General features: G+C 38.2%; 3 protein-coding genes across 8 annotated transcripts in view; 2 read left to right on the top strand and 1 right to left on the bottom strand.

The window, feature by feature from the left end:
* LOC105458618 (transcriptional regulator ATRX) overlaps positions 1–7,194 on the top strand; it is a 14,510-nt gene extending 7,316 nt beyond the window's left edge. The window contains exons 7-23 of the mRNA XM_011704084.1: positions 4–198; positions 783–904; positions 1,104–1,237; positions 1,334–1,588; positions 1,664–1,877; positions 1,954–2,360; positions 2,502–2,800; positions 2,885–3,179; positions 3,297–3,574; positions 4,164–4,326; positions 4,400–4,747; positions 4,840–5,140; positions 5,218–5,436; positions 6,089–6,229; positions 6,452–6,559; positions 6,639–6,827; positions 6,919–7,194. Of these exons, the coding sequence (XP_011702386.1) occupies positions 4–198; positions 783–904; positions 1,104–1,237; positions 1,334–1,588; positions 1,664–1,877; positions 1,954–2,360; positions 2,502–2,800; positions 2,885–3,179; positions 3,297–3,574; positions 4,164–4,326; positions 4,400–4,747; positions 4,840–5,140; positions 5,218–5,436; positions 6,089–6,229; positions 6,452–6,559; positions 6,639–6,827; positions 6,919–7,026 (3,776 nt within the window). The 3' untranslated portion in view covers positions 7,027–7,194. The remainder of the gene's footprint in view (positions 1–3; positions 199–782; positions 905–1,103; positions 1,238–1,333; positions 1,589–1,663; positions 1,878–1,953; positions 2,361–2,501; positions 2,801–2,884; positions 3,180–3,296; positions 3,575–4,163; positions 4,327–4,399; positions 4,748–4,839; positions 5,141–5,217; positions 5,437–6,088; positions 6,230–6,451; positions 6,560–6,638; positions 6,828–6,918) is intronic.
* Positions 7,195–7,508: 314 nt separating this feature from the next.
* On the bottom strand, positions 7,509–15,590 carry LOC105458605 (iduronate 2-sulfatase). Of its 6 annotated transcripts, XM_011704066.1 has the most exons (10): positions 13,585–13,697; positions 12,226–12,524; positions 11,688–11,922; positions 11,407–11,584; positions 10,323–10,453; positions 10,078–10,249; positions 9,429–9,578; positions 9,204–9,341; positions 8,571–9,115; positions 7,509–8,446 (listed from the first exon to the last, which is right to left on the bottom strand). In XM_011704066.1, exons 3-10 carry the CDS (start codon positions 11,895–11,897, stop codon positions 8,111–8,113), a joined length of 1,860 nt encoding a protein of 619 aa, XP_011702368.1. In that variant the 5' UTR covers positions 11,898–11,922; positions 12,226–12,524; positions 13,585–13,697; the 3' UTR covers positions 7,509–8,110. The 6 variants fall into 6 exon arrangements, with proteins under 6 accessions (XP_011702368.1, XP_011702369.1, XP_011702371.1 ...); XM_011704067.1 differs by lacking the exons at positions 12,226–12,524; positions 13,585–13,697 and adding an exon at positions 15,502–15,590; XM_011704069.1 differs by lacking the exons at positions 12,226–12,524; positions 13,585–13,697 and adding an exon at positions 15,262–15,283.
* The window catches only part of LOC105458606, a 23,403-nt gene continuing 16,095 nt past the window's right edge, over positions 14,309–21,616 (top strand). The window contains exons 1-10 of the mRNA XM_011704071.1: positions 14,309–14,566; positions 16,313–16,463; positions 16,555–16,713; positions 16,958–17,379; positions 17,515–17,992; positions 18,426–18,766; positions 18,891–19,096; positions 19,210–19,495; positions 19,579–19,715; positions 19,833–19,982. Of these exons, the coding sequence (XP_011702373.1) occupies positions 16,341–16,463; positions 16,555–16,713; positions 16,958–17,379; positions 17,515–17,992; positions 18,426–18,766; positions 18,891–19,096; positions 19,210–19,495; positions 19,579–19,715; positions 19,833–19,982 (2,302 nt within the window). The 5' untranslated portion in view covers positions 14,309–14,566; positions 16,313–16,340. The remainder of the gene's footprint in view (positions 14,567–16,312; positions 16,464–16,554; positions 16,714–16,957; positions 17,380–17,514; positions 17,993–18,425; positions 18,767–18,890; positions 19,097–19,209; positions 19,496–19,578; positions 19,716–19,832; positions 19,983–21,616) is intronic.

Below are 21,616 nucleotides of genomic sequence, written 5' to 3'. Positions count from 1 at the left end.
AAGAAGAGACTTTGATGGATCATTTTGAAAGAGTACAGGACAGCGATGTCGTGGTAACTGTAGAAACGAATTCTGATACCGAAGAATCAATTTGTCAAATAAAAAATATAGACGATATACCTATGTCTAACGAAGCTCTAATATCAGAGGCAGATAGAATCGCGAAAGAGAATTTGTTAAATTCCTCTGATTCAGATGGTAAGTAATTTGGTATTAATAGAGATAGAATTATTGTGTATGAAACTTGCTTCAAAATAAAACATTTAAAGTATTACAGAACTTCTCTCTCGATTAATATCTCGTTTTAAAACATTTGGCATTTGTGAAAAAGATTCCACATCTTTTTATTTTATCACAACTTCTTAATCTTTAAATTCGTTAAGTTTATGTTAAATTTGAATTACAAATGAAACTTCTGCTAATGTAAAATTTATTCGAGTAAACGAGAAAGTTTTTATTTATCTGTTGATGATTAATTTATCACAATATTTAAAAAATTTTAATTTCTGCAATTAATAAACTTGTTTATTTCTTAATATAAAAATGCCAGTTTTAAATAATTAGATTTACTTTTTAGTATCTGTAAACAAGATTATTTTTTTCATTTAATTGTTATTTTTTATTGATCATTTGACTTCTCATAAATCTGATAATCTTGCTGAAAATAATGTTCAACAACGTTTTTTAATTTTTAAGTTTGAATCTTAATATTAAAAATAACCCAATATATATTATTTATGATCACATATAGTTTATCATAAATATATATTATTTAACTTTAGAAAAAGAAGTGCTACTAGACAGCGATGATAACATAAACAATGAGGATAAAGATGAAAAAGTAGCGGACAAGAAAAAGAAATATCAAAAGAAGCCTGAGGAAAAAACTTTAAAACAAGATGACGTAAGACATTTTCTTATTTTTTATTAAAACATCAATACATGAATTATAAGGAGGAAAGTCACTAGTTACTAAAAATCAAATCACTAGTTAGAATAGAAAAACTGCTTCTAAACTATTAACTATTATATCGTAAATTTCTTAATAAAATAAAAAATAAGTTTTGCAAGAAATGTAATTCTTTTTGATCAAAATGTTTCAGAGTAAGAAAGACAAAAGCGATTGGAGGCGAGACAAGATATTAACAAAGAAATTTTCTGATTCTGATTCCGATGCCGAAAGAGAAAAATGGAAGAAGAAACAAGAAAAGCTTGCAAATAAATCGAAAGAAAATAAGTAAGTCATTTAATTTATTCTTCTTATTAATTTTATTAATTAATTTTATTTTCTTTTGAAAACTATGTATATAATCTTGTTCCTGATTCTTTGCAGTAGCGATTCCGCTAACGAGAAAAAGTCTTTCAAATCTAAGAAGAAGAAAAAGCAGGCCTGGCGAAGAATCTTAGATTCAGATTCAGATATCAAAATAACCGATTGCAGTTCGGATTCTGATAACATTTCTGAAGCATCAAGTGCCAAACAAAATTCAAGCGATTCAAGCAGTACGAGGAAAGAAAAGGAGAAACGGAAGAGACGCAAACAACGCGGTGATTCGTCAGATACAGATTCTTCGTTTGCAGAAAAGAAGTCAGTTGATATTACATTTATCTATTCTGTTTCTGCCTTGTGCTTCTGTATGCTTAAGCTTGACATAATTTATAGATCAAAACCGAAACGAAAGCGTATCAAGAAAATGGCGTCTGACAGTGACAGCAGTAACGCGGAAATGAAGAACTCGCAGGGATCCACGCCCGGTAAAAGTGGCCGTAAAAATATACGGAAAGTTCTGAAGGACAAGCAAGTGGCGGAAGATACGAAACTAGCCGCTAAGGAAGAGGAGGAGAGGCTTAAACGTATCGCTGAACGTCAAGCTGTGGTATATCCCGCAACCACGTTATCAACTTTCATTTGTCAGTAACGCGTTTATTATACGTAAATACCTTTTATTACAGTACAACGAGATGTATGAGATAAGACTCGCCGGCGAAGAGAAAGTAGACAAGCTCGTTTTAGACTTCGATACGGAGACGAAAGAGGAGCTCGTTACTGTACACGAGGAATTGGTGAAGCGTCTGAAGCCGCATCAAGCTCAAGGCATCAAATTTATGTGGGACGCTTGTTTCGAGTCTTTAGAAAGGGTAAAGTCTACATCCGGATCTGGATGTATAATCGCGCACTGCATGGGTTTGGGCAAGACGCTACAAGTGATCGCCCTGACACACACTCTTCTCACTCACGAGGCGACGAACATTAAGACAGTACTAATAGTTTGCCCGTTAAGCACGGTACTTAATTGGCTAAATGAGTACAACACATGGTTGAAGGATTTGGATGATGTCGAGGTGTACGAACTGACAAAGTGAGTATTTGATCTCAAATTCAATCAACTCTTAATGTCCACAAGTCGTTTCACACAAATCATCTTATTATCTGTATCCAAATAATATGCAATTCGGCAAGAGTTTTGATGGCAGTTATTTGAATAAGAAAATATTTTCAGATTCAAGAAGAATTTTGAGAGAAAGTGCCAATTGCAGAGATGGCAGAAGACCGGTGGCGTAATGATCCTCGGCTATGAGATGTTCCGTAATCTTACGGGTCCAAATAGAAATATTCGGAAGAGCATGAAGGAAGTGATATTGGAATGTCTAGTTGATCCGGGTGCCGATCTCGTTGTCTGTGATGAAGGCCATTTATTGAAGAACGAAGATACAGCGTTAAGTAAATGCATGAGGAGCGTGAAAACTCTGAGACGCATTGTACTTACGGGAACACCGTTACAGAACAATCTAATAGAATGTAAGTATCCCATAAGACGCACTTTTTTGCACAATCGTATATGTTTTTAAATATTTTTTACATCTACTTAACGATATTTCGCAGATCACTGTATGGTGCAGTTTGTGAAACCCAATCTGCTGGGTACAAAGAGAGAATTTTTAAACAGATTTGTCAATCCAATAACAAACGGCCAGTTCGACGATTCTACCGCGTATGACGTTAAATTGATGAAAAAACGTGCTCACGTGTTACACAAAATGTTAGAGGGTAGCGTACAAAGATTTGATTACTCCGTGCTAACGCCGTTCCTACCACCCAAACAGGAATATGTTATTTTTGTCAGACTGACAGATACGCAGATTAAAATGTATCAATATTACTTGGAGAATCTTGCCAGGTGAGACTCTTAAAGATCTTATATCTTTATCATGTTCTATTATTTGAATGACTTAAAATACAGTTGCTTTCAAATTAGATTGAATTGTAATTACTTTGTATGTTTTTTTTTTTACAGACGCGGATCTGGTCAAGGAGGAACTCTCTTCGCAGATTTTCAAGCGTTACAAAGGATCTGGACGCATCCTGTAGTCCTGCGTCTGAACGCACTGAAAATAGAAAAAGCAAATGAGAAAAGAGGCCTTTCTAGCGAATCGGAGGGTTCGTTAAAAGATTTCATTAATGACGATAGCGACGAAGATAGCACTTCAGATTCGAGCAATGACAGTGACGTTCAGGCGATCGATGATGAAACAGAAAATGTTCCCAAACGTAGAACGAGAAATAACCCTGGCGGTAAGTCTCCATAAGAACAGTGTTTTATATATTTTAATTGATGTCGAAGAATAAATTAATTTGATATAAAAATAAGACAAAATACATATTTGGTTTAATGCTTGGTATGCACTCAGTTATTTTTCTTAGTGAATGAAGTTATAAAAATTTTTTTTAATAAAAGTTATTTTCTTTCAAAAAAAATCTATGTGATGACTTAAACAAAAGTTTAAAATATGTTTCTAATGATATTTTTATTTTGTCTTTTCCGCTTATATCTAAAACAACACTACAGTGACAATAACTCAATGAATGACTATCGAAAATTAAATTGTACGTTATTGAATTTATCATAAAATATCTTACAAAAAACTATAATAAAATATATATATTATCCCATTTTAAAAACTTATTTAAGGTATTTAAAAAAATAATTCAAATTTTCATTTAAATCATCATACAGATCTTCTTAAACAAAATAGCTCAGAAAATTTTTTTATAATTTATTTTAAAAAGTAACTGAAAATAATACACTTAAATCAAATATGTATAATGTAAAATAATAATAACAAAATAAAGATATTAGATATATAAATTGATTATTTTTCAGAAGATGAACCAGAGGAAGAGGTTGTAGAAGAGAAGCAGCCTGCAGAAGCAGAATGGTGGTTGCAGTTTGTGCAACCCGAGAATTTTGAAGACATAAAAGTGTCGGCTAAGCTATTACTCCTCTTCGGAATTCTAAAAGAATGTGAACAAATCGGTGATAAAGTGTATGTATCTTGTGCCTAGATTTTCGATAAATAATTTTCACATTGCTGTTATTTATTATTGCTCATTTGACAGGCTCGTATTCTCGCAATCTCTATATTCCCTCACTTTAATCGAGGAATTTCTAAGAAGAATAGACGATCAGACTCAGAATGGTGAACCCTGTGAGACACTCGATAATCATACCGGAAGTTGGTCCCTGGGACTCGACTACTTCCGACTGGACGGCCAGACGTCTCCTGAAAATCGGAGTATGTGGTGTAAGATATTCAACAGACCCACCAATACGAGAGCGAGATTATTCCTGATATCCACACGTGCCGGAGGATTGGGAATAAACTTAACTGCGGCGAACAGAGTGATTATATTCGACGCCAGCTGGAATCCCTCTCACGACGTACAAAGCATATTTCGGATATACAGGTACACTTCTCTTTCGGCGTTTTCCACTGTCTTTTCTTTTTTTATAATTTATTTCGTATTAATCGTCTTTGATCTTTGTCGACGATCACTAGGTTCGGGCAAAAGAAGCCGTGCTACGTATATCGATTTCTTGCCGCGGGAACAATGGAGGAGAAGATTTACAATCGCCAAGTTACGAAACTCTCGCTTTCGTGCCGTGTCGTAGACGAGCAGCAGATCGAACGGCACTACAGCAATCACAATCTAAATGAGTTATATATGTTTGAAGGGTATAACGATGAAGAAAGGCCTACATTAAATTTGCCTAAGGATAGACTGCTAGCGGAGATATTCCTGAAGTTCAAGGATATCGTAGAAAATTACCACGAGCATGACTCTCTATTGGAGAACAAGGTGAAAAATATTTTTTTTTCTCCGTGTAAATAAAATACATTCGTACATTTTACGTGACAAAGATTATTATTTAACAGGCTGAAGAGGAATTAGACGAAGAGGAACGCAAACAGGCCTGGTTAGAATATGAAGAGGAGAAAAAGGGAAAACCGCCAATAAATCCAATGTTAAATGCAACCTATCAAAACAACTTGCTCCTGCAGCAGTATATGATGATGAACTCCGCACAGTCTAGCATGATGCCTCAAAATACGCAGTTTGATTTTGATGATCTCCAACAGCTTATTCGTAAAGATGTAAGCATAGTACTATCATATAAAAATATTGTTAAATATACAGGGTATCTCATTTTAATTAAAACACGTCAATTTTCTCCGAAATGATTGATGATACAAAAAATGTTTCAGATGAAAGTGAAACAATTTCGAAGGAGATGTATTTTAGTCAAATTGCTTTTTTTCTAGGTGGGAGCGCTATAATTATATAATTTTTGTACATAATGATTTTTTTAATTTATTCTGCATATAAAAATATTAAAATAAAATAATCAAAAAATCGATATTTTATGAAATATTTCATACTTTATCATTTAAATTTTGACATAAAATATTTTCTAAATTATTGATTTCTTGATAATCGTACCTTATTACTTTTACATGCAGAATAATTAGAGGAATCATATTATGTAAAAACTTATGTAATTCCATTTTAAAAAGTTCCATTTTAATCTTCATATTTTTTTAGCATTTCTATCTAGAAAAAAGCAACTAACCAAAATACGCTCTCCAAATCGGTTCACTTTCATCTGAAATATTTTTTGTATCATCAATCATTTCAGAGAAAATCGGCTGTTTTAACTAAAATGGAACACTTTATATATACATACGTGTGTGTGTAATTAAATAATTATTCAAATTATACTTACAAATTATTTTGTATAATTTACAGTATCCTCATGCGACGCCAGAACAACAGAAAATGATGACGAATCGAGCCATACTGGATATGTACAATTATTGGGAGAAGCAAGCCACGCTATACAATAAACAACCTGTGCAGGCAATACGAAATCCAGTTTTCTCCGTTTCGGTAATTATACTTAATTTATCAGTAGCATTATGTACTTAAATTAATAATAATTCACCAAAGTAGTTTTAAATAATACCAGTTATAAGATTTTTTAACTGTTTTTAAGTAATATACATTAAGTAATATACGTGTTAAAATATTTTATTTTGAAATATAATATGCCTATGTGTATATGTATATAAAATATAGTACGCGTAATTTTTATGACATATTTTTTTACAGAATTTTCAACAAAGACCACAAGCTCCGAATTTTCAACAAAGGCCACAAGTTCCGAACAATACATTCACGAACAATGCATTCACGAATAATATGCATGTAAATGTAAATGTAAATGTTGTTCGTACATAATCGAATCGTGCATTCTTTAAATAATTATTTATTTGTTTTTTCATGTTTTTTTTTATAGTCACAAGTCTCTCAGTTGAACCAATTGCTCACGGGGAATTCGGCGAATTCGGCGAATTATACGAACGCGAATAAACCTGCGCAGCCAAGCGGTGCACAGATGGGAGATTTACTTCCAAATCCATTTACATATCGACAAACCCCGTCGACTAACAATACAGGCGGAAACACGGACCAAGAGATCATGGAGGTACGATACATGTGCTATTGTGCCATTTTGTTTGAATTACGATGATAATACCTGAATTTGTAATTACAATGCTATTTAAATTTATTTACAGGTGATTCCTACTACAAGTAACGCGGGAGTAGCACGCCAGGGCGGCGGGATGAGTAGCGCACAAGTGGCTACACAACCAATTGATAGCAGTAAAATGCAGGAGGAGTAGACTTCATACACGAATGTTTTGTACGTATTATTTTATGCGATAATATTATTAATTTAGGACGATATAAATCTCAATTATAAATTGAGAGAGATAAGTGCATAAACCGTATACGATATTATTTATATTTTCTGTTAATTTCCTATGTAATATAAAAAATTATGATAACAGTGTGTTAAGATTAATTTATATAATCAAATCTAGGTACGTAGTTATTTCAAGATTTTATTATACAGTGCAGGATAATACAAGGTAAGGCAATTAAAACAAGCCAGCTAAATAACTCATTTTTAATGGTAGGGAAAAGTGCTTAAGGAAACTTATTTAATTTTATAAAAAAAGTGTCCGAAAATGACATAATTATTGATCGGAGGGATAAGGAGGAATCTTCATTTTTTTTAAATAGAATTGATTTTTTTAAATAAAAAATGCTTGCCTTTGAATGCCTTTAAATATTTTGCAGGTTTTGTTTGAAGCATTTTTTCTCTTGTCAAATATGTAAAGTTATTCAGGTGGCATGTTTGCAGTGCCTCACCCTGCACACTCAAATACATTTGTGAGGAAGCATATATCACGTTTACATAGCGAGCATGTTAAACATTTACATTATAGCGAGGCTTTAGTTTGTGTAAGCAAAAGAAGAATTAAAAAAAAGAACCGTATAGTTTATATGTATTACAAAAAATGCACAGTGAGGCTTTACGTAAAAGTCACTTAAAAGATCTTTATATTTTACAGTTTGTTAGAATCTCTACTATTAGAATAGAATTGATTTTTGTTTTCTGTCTTTAATTGTTGGGTGTAAATAATAATACCTGTTTTCCAAACATTTTTTATAGTTAACATGCATATATTGTGGTAACAAATGTTCCGTAATTTTATTAGCAATTTTTTATCATAAAATAAGTTACGATTGATTATATTCATAAAGCATAACTTTTTAATTTTAATACATATTCATGTAATTTATTAATTGCACGCCCCACACCCACACACACAGACAGAGAAATCTTTTAAACATTTAAAATAGAGAGATATAAGGTATCGTTCACTGCATTGCATTGTAACATCAAAACGTAGTATGATTTTAATATTTTGGAAGAGCGCTTCTCCATCCATCTTTTAGCAACGTTCTGAGATATTGTTTTGTTTCTAACATTTTCGGCGAGGCTGCTATATTAAAATCTTCCGCCCTGTCAATTTTGTGATCGTACAATTCTTCCGCAATAGTAACGTTCCAGTCCGGTTTGCATGTCGTATGTGCAAACGGTACCCAGGCGGTGTAACGATAATCGCCGGTTTTCAAAGTATAGCCCATTATGTTTATCTCTCTTAAGCGGGGCTTGTCGCTGTTGGGATGGAGGGTAGGTTGAATTCCTGGTCTTGGATACTGACTGAACGCCGCCTTTTTCCAAGATACGCTCTAATAGAATATTTGCAAATTACGGGGACAGATATATACATAAGGATGGAGAACCCTTGCTTTGTATAAAAAAAAAAAAAAACGTTTGTACAATTGACAATGCAATAAAAAGTGTATGCCTTACCTGACATTTTAGGATACTTTTTATAAGCGGTAAGAGTGTAATACCCTCGCCACAAGGATCGGGCATCTCTTTTCGAGCCTGAGTACCTCTCGAACGATCGTACGTACTGTTAACTTGGCATATCGGTATGGGGACGCCCGCCAGATCCGCGATCGTCGGAAATATATCGACGAGCTCCACGATAGCGTCTGTGACTTTGCGACAGTGCTTTTTAGAGTGTAACGCACCGCTCGCAGATTTATCGTGCCCTCGTCGGATATACGCTCCCGAGACAGTTTTTTTATATTTCTTTGCATATTCTGTACTTGTATTCGGCACATCGACCTCTCCCGCATTTGATGTGTATCTCGAGTTGATTTTATTTTCCGTTTTATTCCGACTGTTTGTAATCTGCGCATTGTACCGCATACGATCTATAGGTATAGCGTCGTAATTCATATCGAAATCAGATGTAACCTTTGGAATTGACATTATCAAAGGTACATGCACGGTAACGTCGAAATTACTATATTTAGACCAGACAGCATGTTCTCCAAGTGCCCAACCTATATATATTTAATAATATCAAACTGTGTAATACACACGTCTGTGTGTGTGTATATATATATATTTTACTTCATCGATTAAACGTACCGTGATCGGATGTTAATATTACAATAGTATTTTCTCGGATCATCGAAGTGTGTAGCTGATGTATAAGCTTACCGATCATATTATCGATATAAGACACGGCTGCGTAGTACGATTGGATAATTCGCTTAGCAAACCTTTCTGAAAATAGTGATGACAACCGAGGAACAAAAATGTAGAGATATATATGTTTAATTATGAAATAAATATATCAATCACGCGGCATACTTGGCATTCTCTCCCATGGAAATTTTAATTTTAACTTTGCCACGTCTTTTCTCCAACGGAGATCGGTCCAGGGATTATAAGCAACGTCATTTACGTTGTTCGGCCATAAATACGGTTCAGGTATCGTGAATTTTCGTAAAGGATGATATTCTGCACCGCGTTCAGAACACAAATTTTATATTAGTCATTATGCTTTCTTCTGTTTAAGAAGATTGTAGAAAATATTATTAAAACTATCGAATTTAAATTGTAAAGAAATTATTCTCTCACAAGCGAAGATCTCATTTTGGAAATTTAAAAAAATTATGAAACTAACAATAAAGGGTGTCCTAATATGTATAATATCCCTTTTTTTGTTGCCCAAATTCAAATTAACTCTTGAAAGTTGGCCTTGCTTTTTTGTTTTTCGTATTGTTTCCTCTTGTTGATGATTAATAAAACAAAATAAATTAATTTACAGAGGTTGATTTTATCTCTAGGGGTGAATTCGGGCAGCAAAAGAAATGCGTATTTCATATCAGGATACCCTCTATGCATTGCTAAAGTTTCATAATTTTTTTTTTGAATTTTCGAGTTGAAGATCTTATCTTGTTAGATAATGTTTCTAATTTTATTATATGTCAGTATATTGATAGAAGTTGAAGTATACTTAAATAGTGCTCAGGATACTTTAGAGGCACGTGAGGCTTCTGAAAGCCAACGGCCAGAAAGAAGGGAACAACATCTTTCCTATGCTCATGTACGAATCTTCTCGCCTCTCGTAACGTCTCAAGATCGGGTAACGTTTTGTTCGGCATTGTCGAGACGCGCACCGGGCATATCTGCAATGTAAATGTGATATATTAGAGGTATGTTCCCGTGTAGGCTGCAACACGTGAAAATATTGCGCGTTACGAGATTCGTTGCCGCCTCCGATTGCGGAATCGTCCTGCAGACCGGAGCATTTTTGTATCGATCTGTATACGGATGGAAAGGTTTCTCGGTCCACGAATAGGGACTGTCGTCGGATCCGTTACAGCTTATGCCTGTGCAAAACATTTGCTTCTCAGATGTCACTGGCCTGCCGCTCGTATCATATGTACATATAATTTGATTCGCAAACCAAGATAAGATATTCGATACGCGATTCTCAGTAAGACGAATAAGGGTGACTTCAGTCAAACTCCAATTAACTTAATCGCCGAACAACTTATCAAATACCTATACTGTTTTGTTAAAATACGAATGGAGTCATTGATTTTTTATTGTTTAAAATTACGAACATAAAGATTAGAGATTAAAAACAACAGGAACACAGTTAGAAATTTTGCTGTAAGCAGCAATTCCAACTCGACCAGTTGAATTAATTAACCTAATTAACTCTTTGTTGCATAGTGCTTATATGCATTACATGGGACACTTTTTGCAGTTTTTCTGTGTTATTATGTATTTCATAATTGCTTTGTATAACATATATATTTGACACTTTTTTTTTACCAGCGATGTTGAATCTATCATTTTGACTTTTTAAATTTTGATTTTAGATTTGCAATCAATGACCCTAAAAATCTCCATATACTAAAATAAATAAAAAAAATTTACGCAACATAGAGTTAAATTAATTGGAGTTCGAACAAATTCGTTCTAATCACCCAGATAGCATGAAGAGTTCAGAAAGAATTCATTTATATATTAATTCAATTGTATGTCATTTCTGAGTTCATTTTCAGGTGCAAAAAGAATTCTTTTTCAGAACTTCTAGAAAAATTTGTTGCATTTTGAAAATTAATTACAGATTTAATGACATGCGACTGAATTCTTTTTGAACTTCCTGTGCTATATATATCTAGGCAGCGTATTGAAATTTAACGTGAAATAATGTACTTATATAAAACAAAAATTGTAACATCCCAGCAGACAACACGCATATCTACAAAATGTCTATATGATGTTTTTTAAATATACGTGTTGTTTGGGATGTAAATTCCTTCTCTTATACCTGGATGAAACACCTTCCCTATGGACATTGTGGTATATCCATTGTTTTTCAAATGCTCCGGCAACGTGGTGTAATTGCCCGCTGCATCGCGCCAGTAGCTATAAAAATCGTAAAGTCGGAGGGTGTCCGGTCTTTTGCCCGTCAAAAAGGAATTCCTACTAGGCGCGCATAACGCTTGCTGCAAAACGATCATCCGCTTTAATTACATAAGTACATCCGAACGAGAAGGAGCGAAAGGATCAAGATCATCCTATATATATACAAGTATGAGGTGCAGAGACCTGTGCAAATGCTTCGGTGAAAACGATGCCGTTCTCAGCCAGGGCATCTATATTCGGCGTGTACGCGTTGACGTCGCCGTAGCATCCCAAAGTGGTCCTCAGATCATCCACGATGATCAACAAGATGTTCGGTCGCGCGGCGGCAGCGGCGGCGGTGACATTACATATCAGCATAATTGCAACAAAATTAAAGCAGGTCACGGCAAACATGATGCGATTGTTGATATGTAGGCAGCTTGAAAAGAAAAAAAATGTTCGATGTTGCATTAGAAAGGCAATCTCGTTCTCTTGGTATATACGCGCTCCGTTTATCCGGAACTCGTGTATATATATATATAGGTATACAGTAAGAAAACGTAAAAACAAAAACGAAACAGAGTAAACAATATATAATTAGCAGTTATCCATCAAAGTGTGATAACGCATATCGGTTAATTACGTTTGAAACTTTCAAAAAAATGTTCTTATGTTTACGGAGTGCGCGACGGTCCCTTTAAACGCGATGCGCGTAAAGTGGTGCGCGTACGTCAGCGATCACCTGATCAACCTGATGTCAGCTGACGGTTTCGCGACGGCCCAGCCAGCTTCACGGAGATCCGTCCGTCCGTCATCAACGCGTCCGCGTTAAATGTCTTGTCACTGTGTCACTTGCGTCACCTCGTAGCCTCGTTCCAATGTTGCTCCGCCGTATTCCGCTGTCAACCGATATTGCGTTGTTTACGCCGCGCGCATAACTTTCGACACGTCATCGCAACGATTACTCGTAGACATTACTACAATGATTGCAGTTTATTTTCGCTCCTTATTTATCCCGCGGATCGTTGTCGTGGCCGCTGTCTGTCTACGCATTATTAATTGTACTGATAACTATTAATGATTATTCGAGACGGCAAATTTCGATGTTTTGTTTTAGACAAGCGGATAAATCGATTCCGCGATATGCAGAATCGCTTGCAATGATTGTTGTAAGTGGCTTCATCTCGATTGTTGAACGATTCGAACATACGCATACATCTTTAAAGTAAACTCTCTTCTTACTTAATTTTTTTTTGTGATAGTCTTTTGTGACGTTTCCGATCGAAACAGATTTGAAATGTTCCGAAAGTAGGGAGAAAATATTCGTATGAACCTAGCCGATAATGATTTCTTAAACAATTTCCTTTCAAATCATGTACGTATTTCGTATAAATTATAAGGGATAGGGAAGGGAAGTGTATTTGCAGTTACACTTGAATGTATAATTAAAAGGTTGACATTCAGATAATTTTAATTATTTTTATACTACGCAGTCAGGCACGAATAAATAAATTTTTTTCATCATTTGTATGTGTATAAATTAAAAGCCTTGGAGATAAGTGAAAATATATGATAGTCATTTGGACAATTTAAATTAAAATTTTAAACTAATATTTATATTTACATTCTATAACTATGTAACCAACATATATACATATCGGCTAAGTTCATTTAAATAGAGAAAATAGAATAAAGAAAATGGAAAAAGGAAAAAAAAATTCTTATGAAGAATAATGTTTGTCATTTCTATCCTGTCTTTTTTTTATCGTTTCTGTTATTTATTATTTTTAGAAAGAAAGGAGATAAAGGAAAGTCGAGATCCTGGGGAGAGAGAAGAGGAGGGGAGGGGGGGGGGGGAATACATGAAGAAAGAAAAGGTATATTTCACATCTATAAAACGATCGCGTGGAGAACAAGCGCGCGGCGCTCGCGTTCCGTTTCCGATTGCGGTACCCATCGGTCGGCGTCTCCCGCCACTCTACTCCCCGCGGAGTAGACCCAGCCGTCGAATCAGCTGATTATTGTTTTCGTTCCTCCGAACATGGAACGGACCGCGGTGGTGGCTGCGGCGCGACGTTAGTGCGTATATACACATACGTACGTGCGTGCGTACGGGTGCATGCGAATGCGTGCGCGAATCGTTTGTAATATATATCCGACTGTAATCAGCGGCGAATCTGCGCGTCCTCCCGCCCGTTTCTGCTTCCGAGAAATCGCGGAGCACTGTCTTTCTCCCTTCCTCCCTCCTAGCCCTCCCGACGTATCGCTGCGCCTGTACGCGTGTGCGTGCGTGTGCGCGGCGCGTGAAGGGGAAGGGGCAGAGGTGCGCGCGTGTATGTACGTGCCGTAGTCGCCTCTCCTTTGTGGTGCCAGAGCCAGCGGTGCCCCGCCGCGCCGTGCCGCGCCGTTTGCTCGAGCAAAAGCAGCGCGTGGGATCCGGAGGGGAACGGAGCCGAGCGCGGAGGGAAGGACGCGAGAGAGAGGAGAAGAAGCGAAGTGTCTCTCGCGCGCGCGCGCGCGAACGCGAAGTGTGTTGTGAAGTCGCCCGTGCGCGCGCCCGAGGTACGACGGACGGATCGGATCCGAGGAGCGGTCGTTCTGTTCCGTTCCGTCGTGCTGCTGCTGTTGCTGCTTGAGCTCGTCAGTCGTCTCTGCTCCTCCTGCCCTTTCCCGCGGGCGGCACGGGAAGAGAATCGCGACGCGTTCCCCCTCCCCCCCTCCTCCACGAAGGAGGACGCCCGCGTCCGTTCGCGTGTTTTCCGCGCGCGCGGTCGCACTCAGAGCGTGTGTGTGCGCGCGCGTGTGTGGTGTGTGTGTGTGTGTGTTCGTGTACGCGTGTGTGCGTATGTGTGACATCATAGCCACTGTCGTCCGCTGGCTTGTCAGTCGCTCGCGGGACGCAGAATGACGCAGTAGACAGGAGGACGGCAACAACGGCGGCGGCTGTCGGCTGGCGCGCGCGCGGAGTGCAGTGTGGCGGGCTCTCTGTCTTTCTCTCCCTCCTTCGGCTTTTCTCTCTCTCTCTCTCTCACTCTCTCCTCGTCCGTCGACAATGAGAAAACACGGTCAAGTTTCGCGGTGAAGTAAGTGTGTGTGTTATGTATAACAGTGTGCGATCTCAGAGTTTCTCCGTTCCATTTCCTATATACGTATATATCGATCACGGCCGACCGTTTTCGTCATTCAACGGCGACTCGCAACGATAACGGTGTTTCGCCGCGATAAGCGGACGGAGATCCCTTTGTTCCCTCCGACGATTTCCTTACGTCCCTCCTTTCTCTCCGCTTCCCTCCCTCCCTCCCTCCCTCCCCTTTCCGCCGACCGTACCGTTCGGAGCTTCGATGACGATCACGCGCGTTCACGTCGCTTTTTTTAACGCGATTGCGTAAACGGCTCGGGAGTACGTCGCGTATAAATCGTACACTTAATGCGCGTTACGTTCGTTCGTCAGTTCGTTTTTCAATTTCCCTACTGTACGTTATTCGCGGGGCTTGTTTACAGGGGGACGATACGCGACGCGCCATTCGGCGCTCGACCGCCCTTTCCTTTCCTGCCTTCCCGTTTCGTGACTTTCCCGTCGATTGTCCCTGAGCGCGCAATCCGCGCACAGCTGTGCGCTGCGTTGTGCAACACAACATCTCTCTCTCTCTCTCTCTCTCTCTCTCTCTCTTTCTTTCTACGACGGCTGGCAAAATAGACTCCCCCTTCCCCACCTCCGCCTCCCTCCCCCCCCCGTTCCATTCCGTTCCGTTCCCACTGCTAGTCGTCGTCAACACACCGTCGACCACCACTACTTCTACCACACCAGGCCAGGCCGATGCGCTTTCCCACTTTTCGTGCGTGTTGAATAATGCACCGCGTAACGACGACGACGACGACGACGACGACGCTTCGTGGAACGTTCCAAGTTTCGACGACGACGGCGACGATCGCGCGACGACGGCGTCGCAACGTGCAGTAATGTATAAATGTCCGCGATCCGCAAAGCTCGGACGCACCACGAACGCGCGGTACACACCTTGCTCGACGTGGGTTCTTTGTCCTCCGCGCAACAATTATGCGAACGTTGCGATCGACACGCGTCTCTTTCGTCGTTGCAAATATATGATCTCTCCCCTCGCCCCCTTCCCCCCCGGGGTGCGCGCGCGCCCGCACGTGCGGCGGGCAGGGGGAGGGGGGGGAGCAGCGGGTCGGGTTTTATTTTCTTCGTCGTATCCGGAACGTTTCCCTGACCGTCGAATGCCGTCATTGCCGTCGACCGCTCCGTCGCGAATCGCGCGATATAGAGACGTGTATACACGGAGCAGGAGCACACGCGAGTCCTCCTTTGTCTCTCCGTTCGTCCCTGTGTTGCTTCATCTCGTGAACGTCACACGATTCTAAATCTTCCCTTTGTATTCGATACACTCTTTCTAATTCTATAAGATTATTCGTTTGCATCTCGACGATGTTGATAAAGCGTGATTCCCAATGGAAAATTTTATATACTGATATAATTATCAAATGCAATTTTCTAATGTTGATTATTTTACAAGATTTTTAACTATCGTGCGACGTTCAAGATGTTATTGAGTTTTTAAATGATCTGTTTATTAGACGCGAGGTCGCAAATAAAATTCATAGCAATATTAAATAAGATTTAAAAATAAAATTATTTATATTTGTTTAGAAAATAATCTAAGTAAATATTTATATAAATACTATCTTATTGATTTGTCCATCAAGAGCTTATATTTTATGCGACAGGATATACAACAAGCTCTTATATAATGCATAAATTAAGAAGCTAGAGCTTCTATATTTTACTCAAAACTTTGCTATCTTTACAGATAAATAAAATTAATTTGGGAATAAAAAATGTCTGCGGAATCGCCAAGGCGAGGTGTGCATAAAGGAGCTCAAATCGTTACGCCTCAGCCTATAGTGGATCGATCGATCATCGACAGTGTTGCCGGGATCATCAATGATATAGTACCGCAGGTATATATACAATAAGTTAATTGAAATCATCTCACTATGATGATAATCCAAATGTCCACAAGTGTATTATTATCTTTGTAATTGCTCGCAGGGGTACGCAGGAGTGTCCAACTCCGATAATAAGGAAACCATATCATGGGCGCGGTTTGAATACGCGGATATAAATGACCCCGCTTTATATCCCGATTACAATGAAGGTTCCAGTACGCCACCGTTACTATTGGTATTAGGATATGCTGTTGGCGTTCAGGTAAATGGTTATTACAGCAGTTCGAAATTGGAAACCTATTTACATTGGTCGGTCCATTTACCGTGTCCAATTTGAGGCATTTCTCGTCGTTGTGAAATTAACTACCGCGCGACATTCAAAATGTTTGAATTTTTAAATGATCTGTCTGTCAGACGCGAGGTCGCAAATAAAATCCATGGCAATATTAAATAAAATTAAAAAATTCTCATTTAATTGTAATATCGATTTTTCGTAATACGCACAGGTATGGCTGATAGCAGCGACGGGAGAGGCGACGGAGGTCCTATCATGGCGGCAAGGCGTGGTTCGTACTCTTCGAATTCTACCAAATCCAAAGACTGATGACGAACACGTCGACGAATTCGAAGCGAAACGGCCGATGGTAGCGGTCTGCTCCGAGCCGGATTCGACTCAACCGGGACCAAAATTTTGCGATGTCAACTTCATCTCCCTGAAAACCGGCGAGCCTGTGCACAGCGTGGGATTCAAGCATCCTGTCTGCGACGTGCTGGCGAACAGGCGGTCCGTGGTTATAACGTTATTAGAAAAAATTGCGGTCTTCGATGCCAGAACATTGCAAAATAATATAACAATCACAACATGCTACGCCAGCCCTGGCCCGAATCCAAACCCCGTCTCTCTAGGAACGCGATGGCTCGCTTACAGGTAATAGGAATTTTACACCGCATTTTGTCTCTTGTGCTTTCTAAATCGAATTTTAAATCGCCTTCCGTAAAACACGATTGTATATCTCTATTAGATCTAAAATATACGCTCTCTCTTTCTTTGTGACATTTGCAGCGAGAAGAAATTGATACCCGCGAGAAGAAGCAGCGGTGGTTGCGAAGGGGAAGGCGTTCAAAGTTACACGGCGACCGTTTTGTACGCGGCGAAATCGCTGGGGAAGGGTCTCCGCGGATTAGGAGAAACCGTGGCGTCGAGTCTCACTGGGAATTCGGTGTCGCCGATGGCTATCAATAACGCGGGCAACGACATAACGCAGCCGGGCGTTGTTACGATATTGGACCTTCAGATCGCGAAGGACGAGAAGGAGTTGGACGATGCGAATGCGGATGCTGTGATCGCTCATTTTACCGCTCACAGCGACGCGATCGTCGCCATGACCTTCGACTTGACTGGCGCGTTGTTGATGACCGCGGACAAGAGAGGGCATGACTTCCACATATTTAGAATCCAGCCGCATCCCGGTGGGCCGACACTGGCGGCGGTGCATCATCTGTATATTTTACATCGTGGCGATACCACCGCGAAAGTACAGGTACGTTTTCGCTGTTTACATTTCAATTACGTATTCTAGTGAAATTATTATCGACATGATGTAGTTACAAGATTCCACGTAATTTAACAAATAATGAATTGAGTTATATTGAATATTATATTATATTGTCATCAATATTTTTGATATTATATTGTTATCGATATCTATTGCGATTTAAGGTACATTGGGATTAAAATATATAAATAGAAAAAATTTAAGATACGTATGAAAGAAAGTTTCTTTGAGTTTATATGAATTGAGTTATATTGGGTATTATATTATATTGTCATCAATATTTTTAATATTATATTGCTATCAATATTTATTGCGATTTAAGATACATTGATAAAATATATATAGAAAAAAATTAAGATACGTATAGAAGAAAGTTCTTTTGAGTTTATATAAAAATATCATATGTTTACTGCATTAGGATATGGTATTTTCGAGTGATACGCGCTGGGCCGCTATTTCAACCGTGAGAGGTACAACACACGTTTTTCCCGTCGCGCCTTACGGAGGTCCTGTTGGCGTCAGGACGCATTCCACGCCCAATGTCGTCAACAGACTGTCGAGATTCCACAAAAGTGCAGGCTTGACGGACGACGGTACCCGATCCCACTCTCCTGTGTCGCATACGGAACTACCCATGTCCGTGTATCCGTACTCAAATCCTCGACTTCCTCCGTATCCTCATCCAACGATACTACATCCTCTGTCGCAGATTCGACAGCCGTCTTCTCTGAATCAAGTCAACAGCTCCACGCAACCAAGGTAGTTATTGCGTTTTGCGGTAAATTAATTTCATGGAGAACGTGTTATAAATATATATATATATATATATATATATATATATGAAAAGATATAATTGAAAGATATTGTGTATATCTTGTAGCAGACCGCAACAGAGACAACGGTTACATTCTGACGATAGTGGGACTTTACCGTTGAAGATCTGCGCGTGTTTCGCTCCGCCGAGAGCTTGGATGTACGCGCAAAGGGAGTCCAGCAGTAAGGTGGTCAAAAAAGCGGTCGATTCTCTGTTCATCATGGCGTGCCATGGAAACATGATACAATACGACTTGGATCCTAAACCAGCTGCTGGTATATCACAAAAAGATTATTGTACATTTTACAAAAGAGAGATCAGACGATTTATATTCAAAATTCTTTTTTTTTTATACATGTTATCTAATGTTCGCTCTTGCCTGTTTCAGGTGTGCCGAAGGAAAAAGTTTGCGACGACACCACGATTGAATTGGAGGTCGAGGCGAAGGGCCAGTGGCCACTTTGTAGGTCCCCCAATTCGTCAGATCTCATCCCACCGTTGTCTTTATCGAACCCGTTACTCAGTGTTTCGTTCGCACCAAAGAACAATCAGGAATTTGATACGATCGAGGATCGTTGGTTGAGTCAAGTGGAGATCGTAACGCACGCTGGACCACACAGACGATTGTGGATGGGGCCACAATTTGTTTTTAAGACTTACAATGCACCTAGCGGGTTGGTTTCTTGATTCTCGTCAATTATATTATGATCTTTCCGGGATCCAACTGGGATTTAAATGAAAAATTAATCTTTTCTAGTGTCGCTGTCAATCTGGTCGAAGCGGAGGCAGTAGAGATTGGAATCACTGGGTCGCGTCCAGCGAGATCGAAGCCCGTTAATATGCCTCACGCGGCATCCAGGCCGTTGATGCCAGTTGTCATCGACGGATCAGGAAGTAAGTGCAATAATCGTAGGCTGCGAGTTGCACGTTTTATTCTTGAGAAAGAAAAATGGAGTCTATTAAAGAAGTTGATTATATTTACGAGAAAGTAAGATCTGTTGCACTTTGCAGGCAGTTACGAGCAATCGCCGAGATTCATGGAGGCTTACGGTGATCCTCTGGACAGCGAGAACGTGGCCGTTGGTAGTTGCGAAAGTCAACTGAGAGAGGATCTCGCGGAAGCTATGCTCGAGATATCAATTGCGTCGCATCGTGCTCCAGGTAAGTGCGCAGTTACGCAATGGAGTTTTAAACTTTAATTGAAGGCACCACAAATTTATGCAGGTCCGCTTATTGTTAGTTGTGGTACAATCGAGGCAACTAAATATATTCCGTGTAATTTGTACAAATTTGTATTTTATTTAATATATTTCGTATATTTGTCGAATATGATTTGCATTGCCATTTTTATCTCTAATGAATAATTTTTTGTCAGTGTAGAGAAATAGTTGTGAAAAAGGTATTGGCAGTATTTTATTTTTATTGTTATCTAATTTGCCTGCATTCTACATTTTGTACATATCGTATTCGTTTTTATGTTTGACGATTGTAAAGTTATTTTCACGGAATTTCATCAAACAAATACAATTTTTGACATTGTACATACGATCTCTTAAATTTTGCATATTACACAAGCTCTATATATATATATATAGATATATAATTCTTAAATATATATATATATATACATATGTATACACACGGTGTGCGCAGTTTAAATGTATACATTCAATTATTTTTTAAAAATAAGAATTAAACATTTTTTTAATGAAAAAGTTATTTTGTTTAAGAAGATAAATGTAATGACTTAACGGAAGTTGCATTATTTTTGTTATTAAATTTTTAATATGAATATTTTGTTTTTTTCGCTGATATCTAAAAGCAACACGAGTGACGACATATCTCATGAACAACTATCGAAAACCACTTTATTGCACATTATTGAATTTGTCTCTTCTCTTTCTCTCTCAGTCTTTGCCCCCCCCCTCTCTCTCTCTCCTAAAAAACTAATAAAATAGATATTAATTTATTTAAAAAAATAAAATAAACTGTTGTTAAAAACAACTTGAACAAATTTTAAAACTTTTGTTTGAATTATCATATAGATCTTCTTAAACGAAATAACTTTTATTAAAAAAATTTTTTTATAACCATTATTTTAAAAAATAATTGAGTTTATATACTTAAACATTATGTATGTGTATACCTGTACATATTTCTCGAACATACGGATTTAAAGCTCGCAAAGCTTGCAAAGTATAAAATCCACGTGAAATTTGGCGTGACATTTATGCGCGTGTTTCAACACTTACCGCTTTTTATTAGCAATATCGAGAAACAGATAAATAAAAATCTCGAAAAAGAGAGAGAAAAATAACTGTACTTTAGCGTTTTAACAACGACGTTATCACGGTATATTGCGAAACCTGAAGGCGTATATTTTAAATAGAAAGAAAAAGATACTCGTTAGCAAATCTTACCTTTTTCTGTGATATATTTTCCAAACATAACGAAGGATGAGATCATTAGCGTTGTAAGTTTGCGTGGACACAGAACTGGCCAGAGGCAGGTATCTCCATTTTGTTCCCGTAACTGTATTATATATCCGAGCACTAACAGCAAGATATTTTGTTGACGTCTGCTCTTTGTATCTTTGAAGAAAAAGAAAAAAAAACGTTCAACAAGCGGTATTATTACGTACCGTCTTTGTACTAACCATGTAGATCCATCACATTTTGCTCGAGCTTCTAGCTTTGTGTATTTACCTTAGAATGAGACTTTGTGATTACAAACAGATGTGTTTCTCTTAAGTTTGTCTTTGACTTGACTCACGCATAATTGACGGGCGCGGAGTA

The sequence above is a fragment of the Wasmannia auropunctata genome, unplaced genomic scaffold, assembly GCF_000956235.1.
Source record: "Wasmannia auropunctata unplaced genomic scaffold, wasmannia.A_1.0 LD334508.1, whole genome shotgun sequence".
NCBI classification, from domain to species: domain Eukaryota; kingdom Metazoa; phylum Arthropoda; class Insecta; order Hymenoptera; family Formicidae; genus Wasmannia; species Wasmannia auropunctata.
The sequence above is the reverse complement of the archived record's forward strand: the minus strand, read 5'-3'. Positions and strand labels throughout refer to the sequence as shown.

Coding starts and splice junctions, on each gene's coding strand:
- LOC105458605 (XM_011704064.1), bottom strand. CDS start 13,604: ATGCACCCGTACGCACGCAC. Junction 11,923..13,584: donor ATGCACCCGTACGCACGCAC/GTACGTATGTGT, acceptor TTTCTTTTCAAG/CTGCCTACATATCAACAATC. Junction 9,579..10,077: donor GTATCCTGAGCACTATTTAA/GTATACTTCAAC, acceptor AACGCGGTGCAG/AATATCATCCTTTACGAAAA.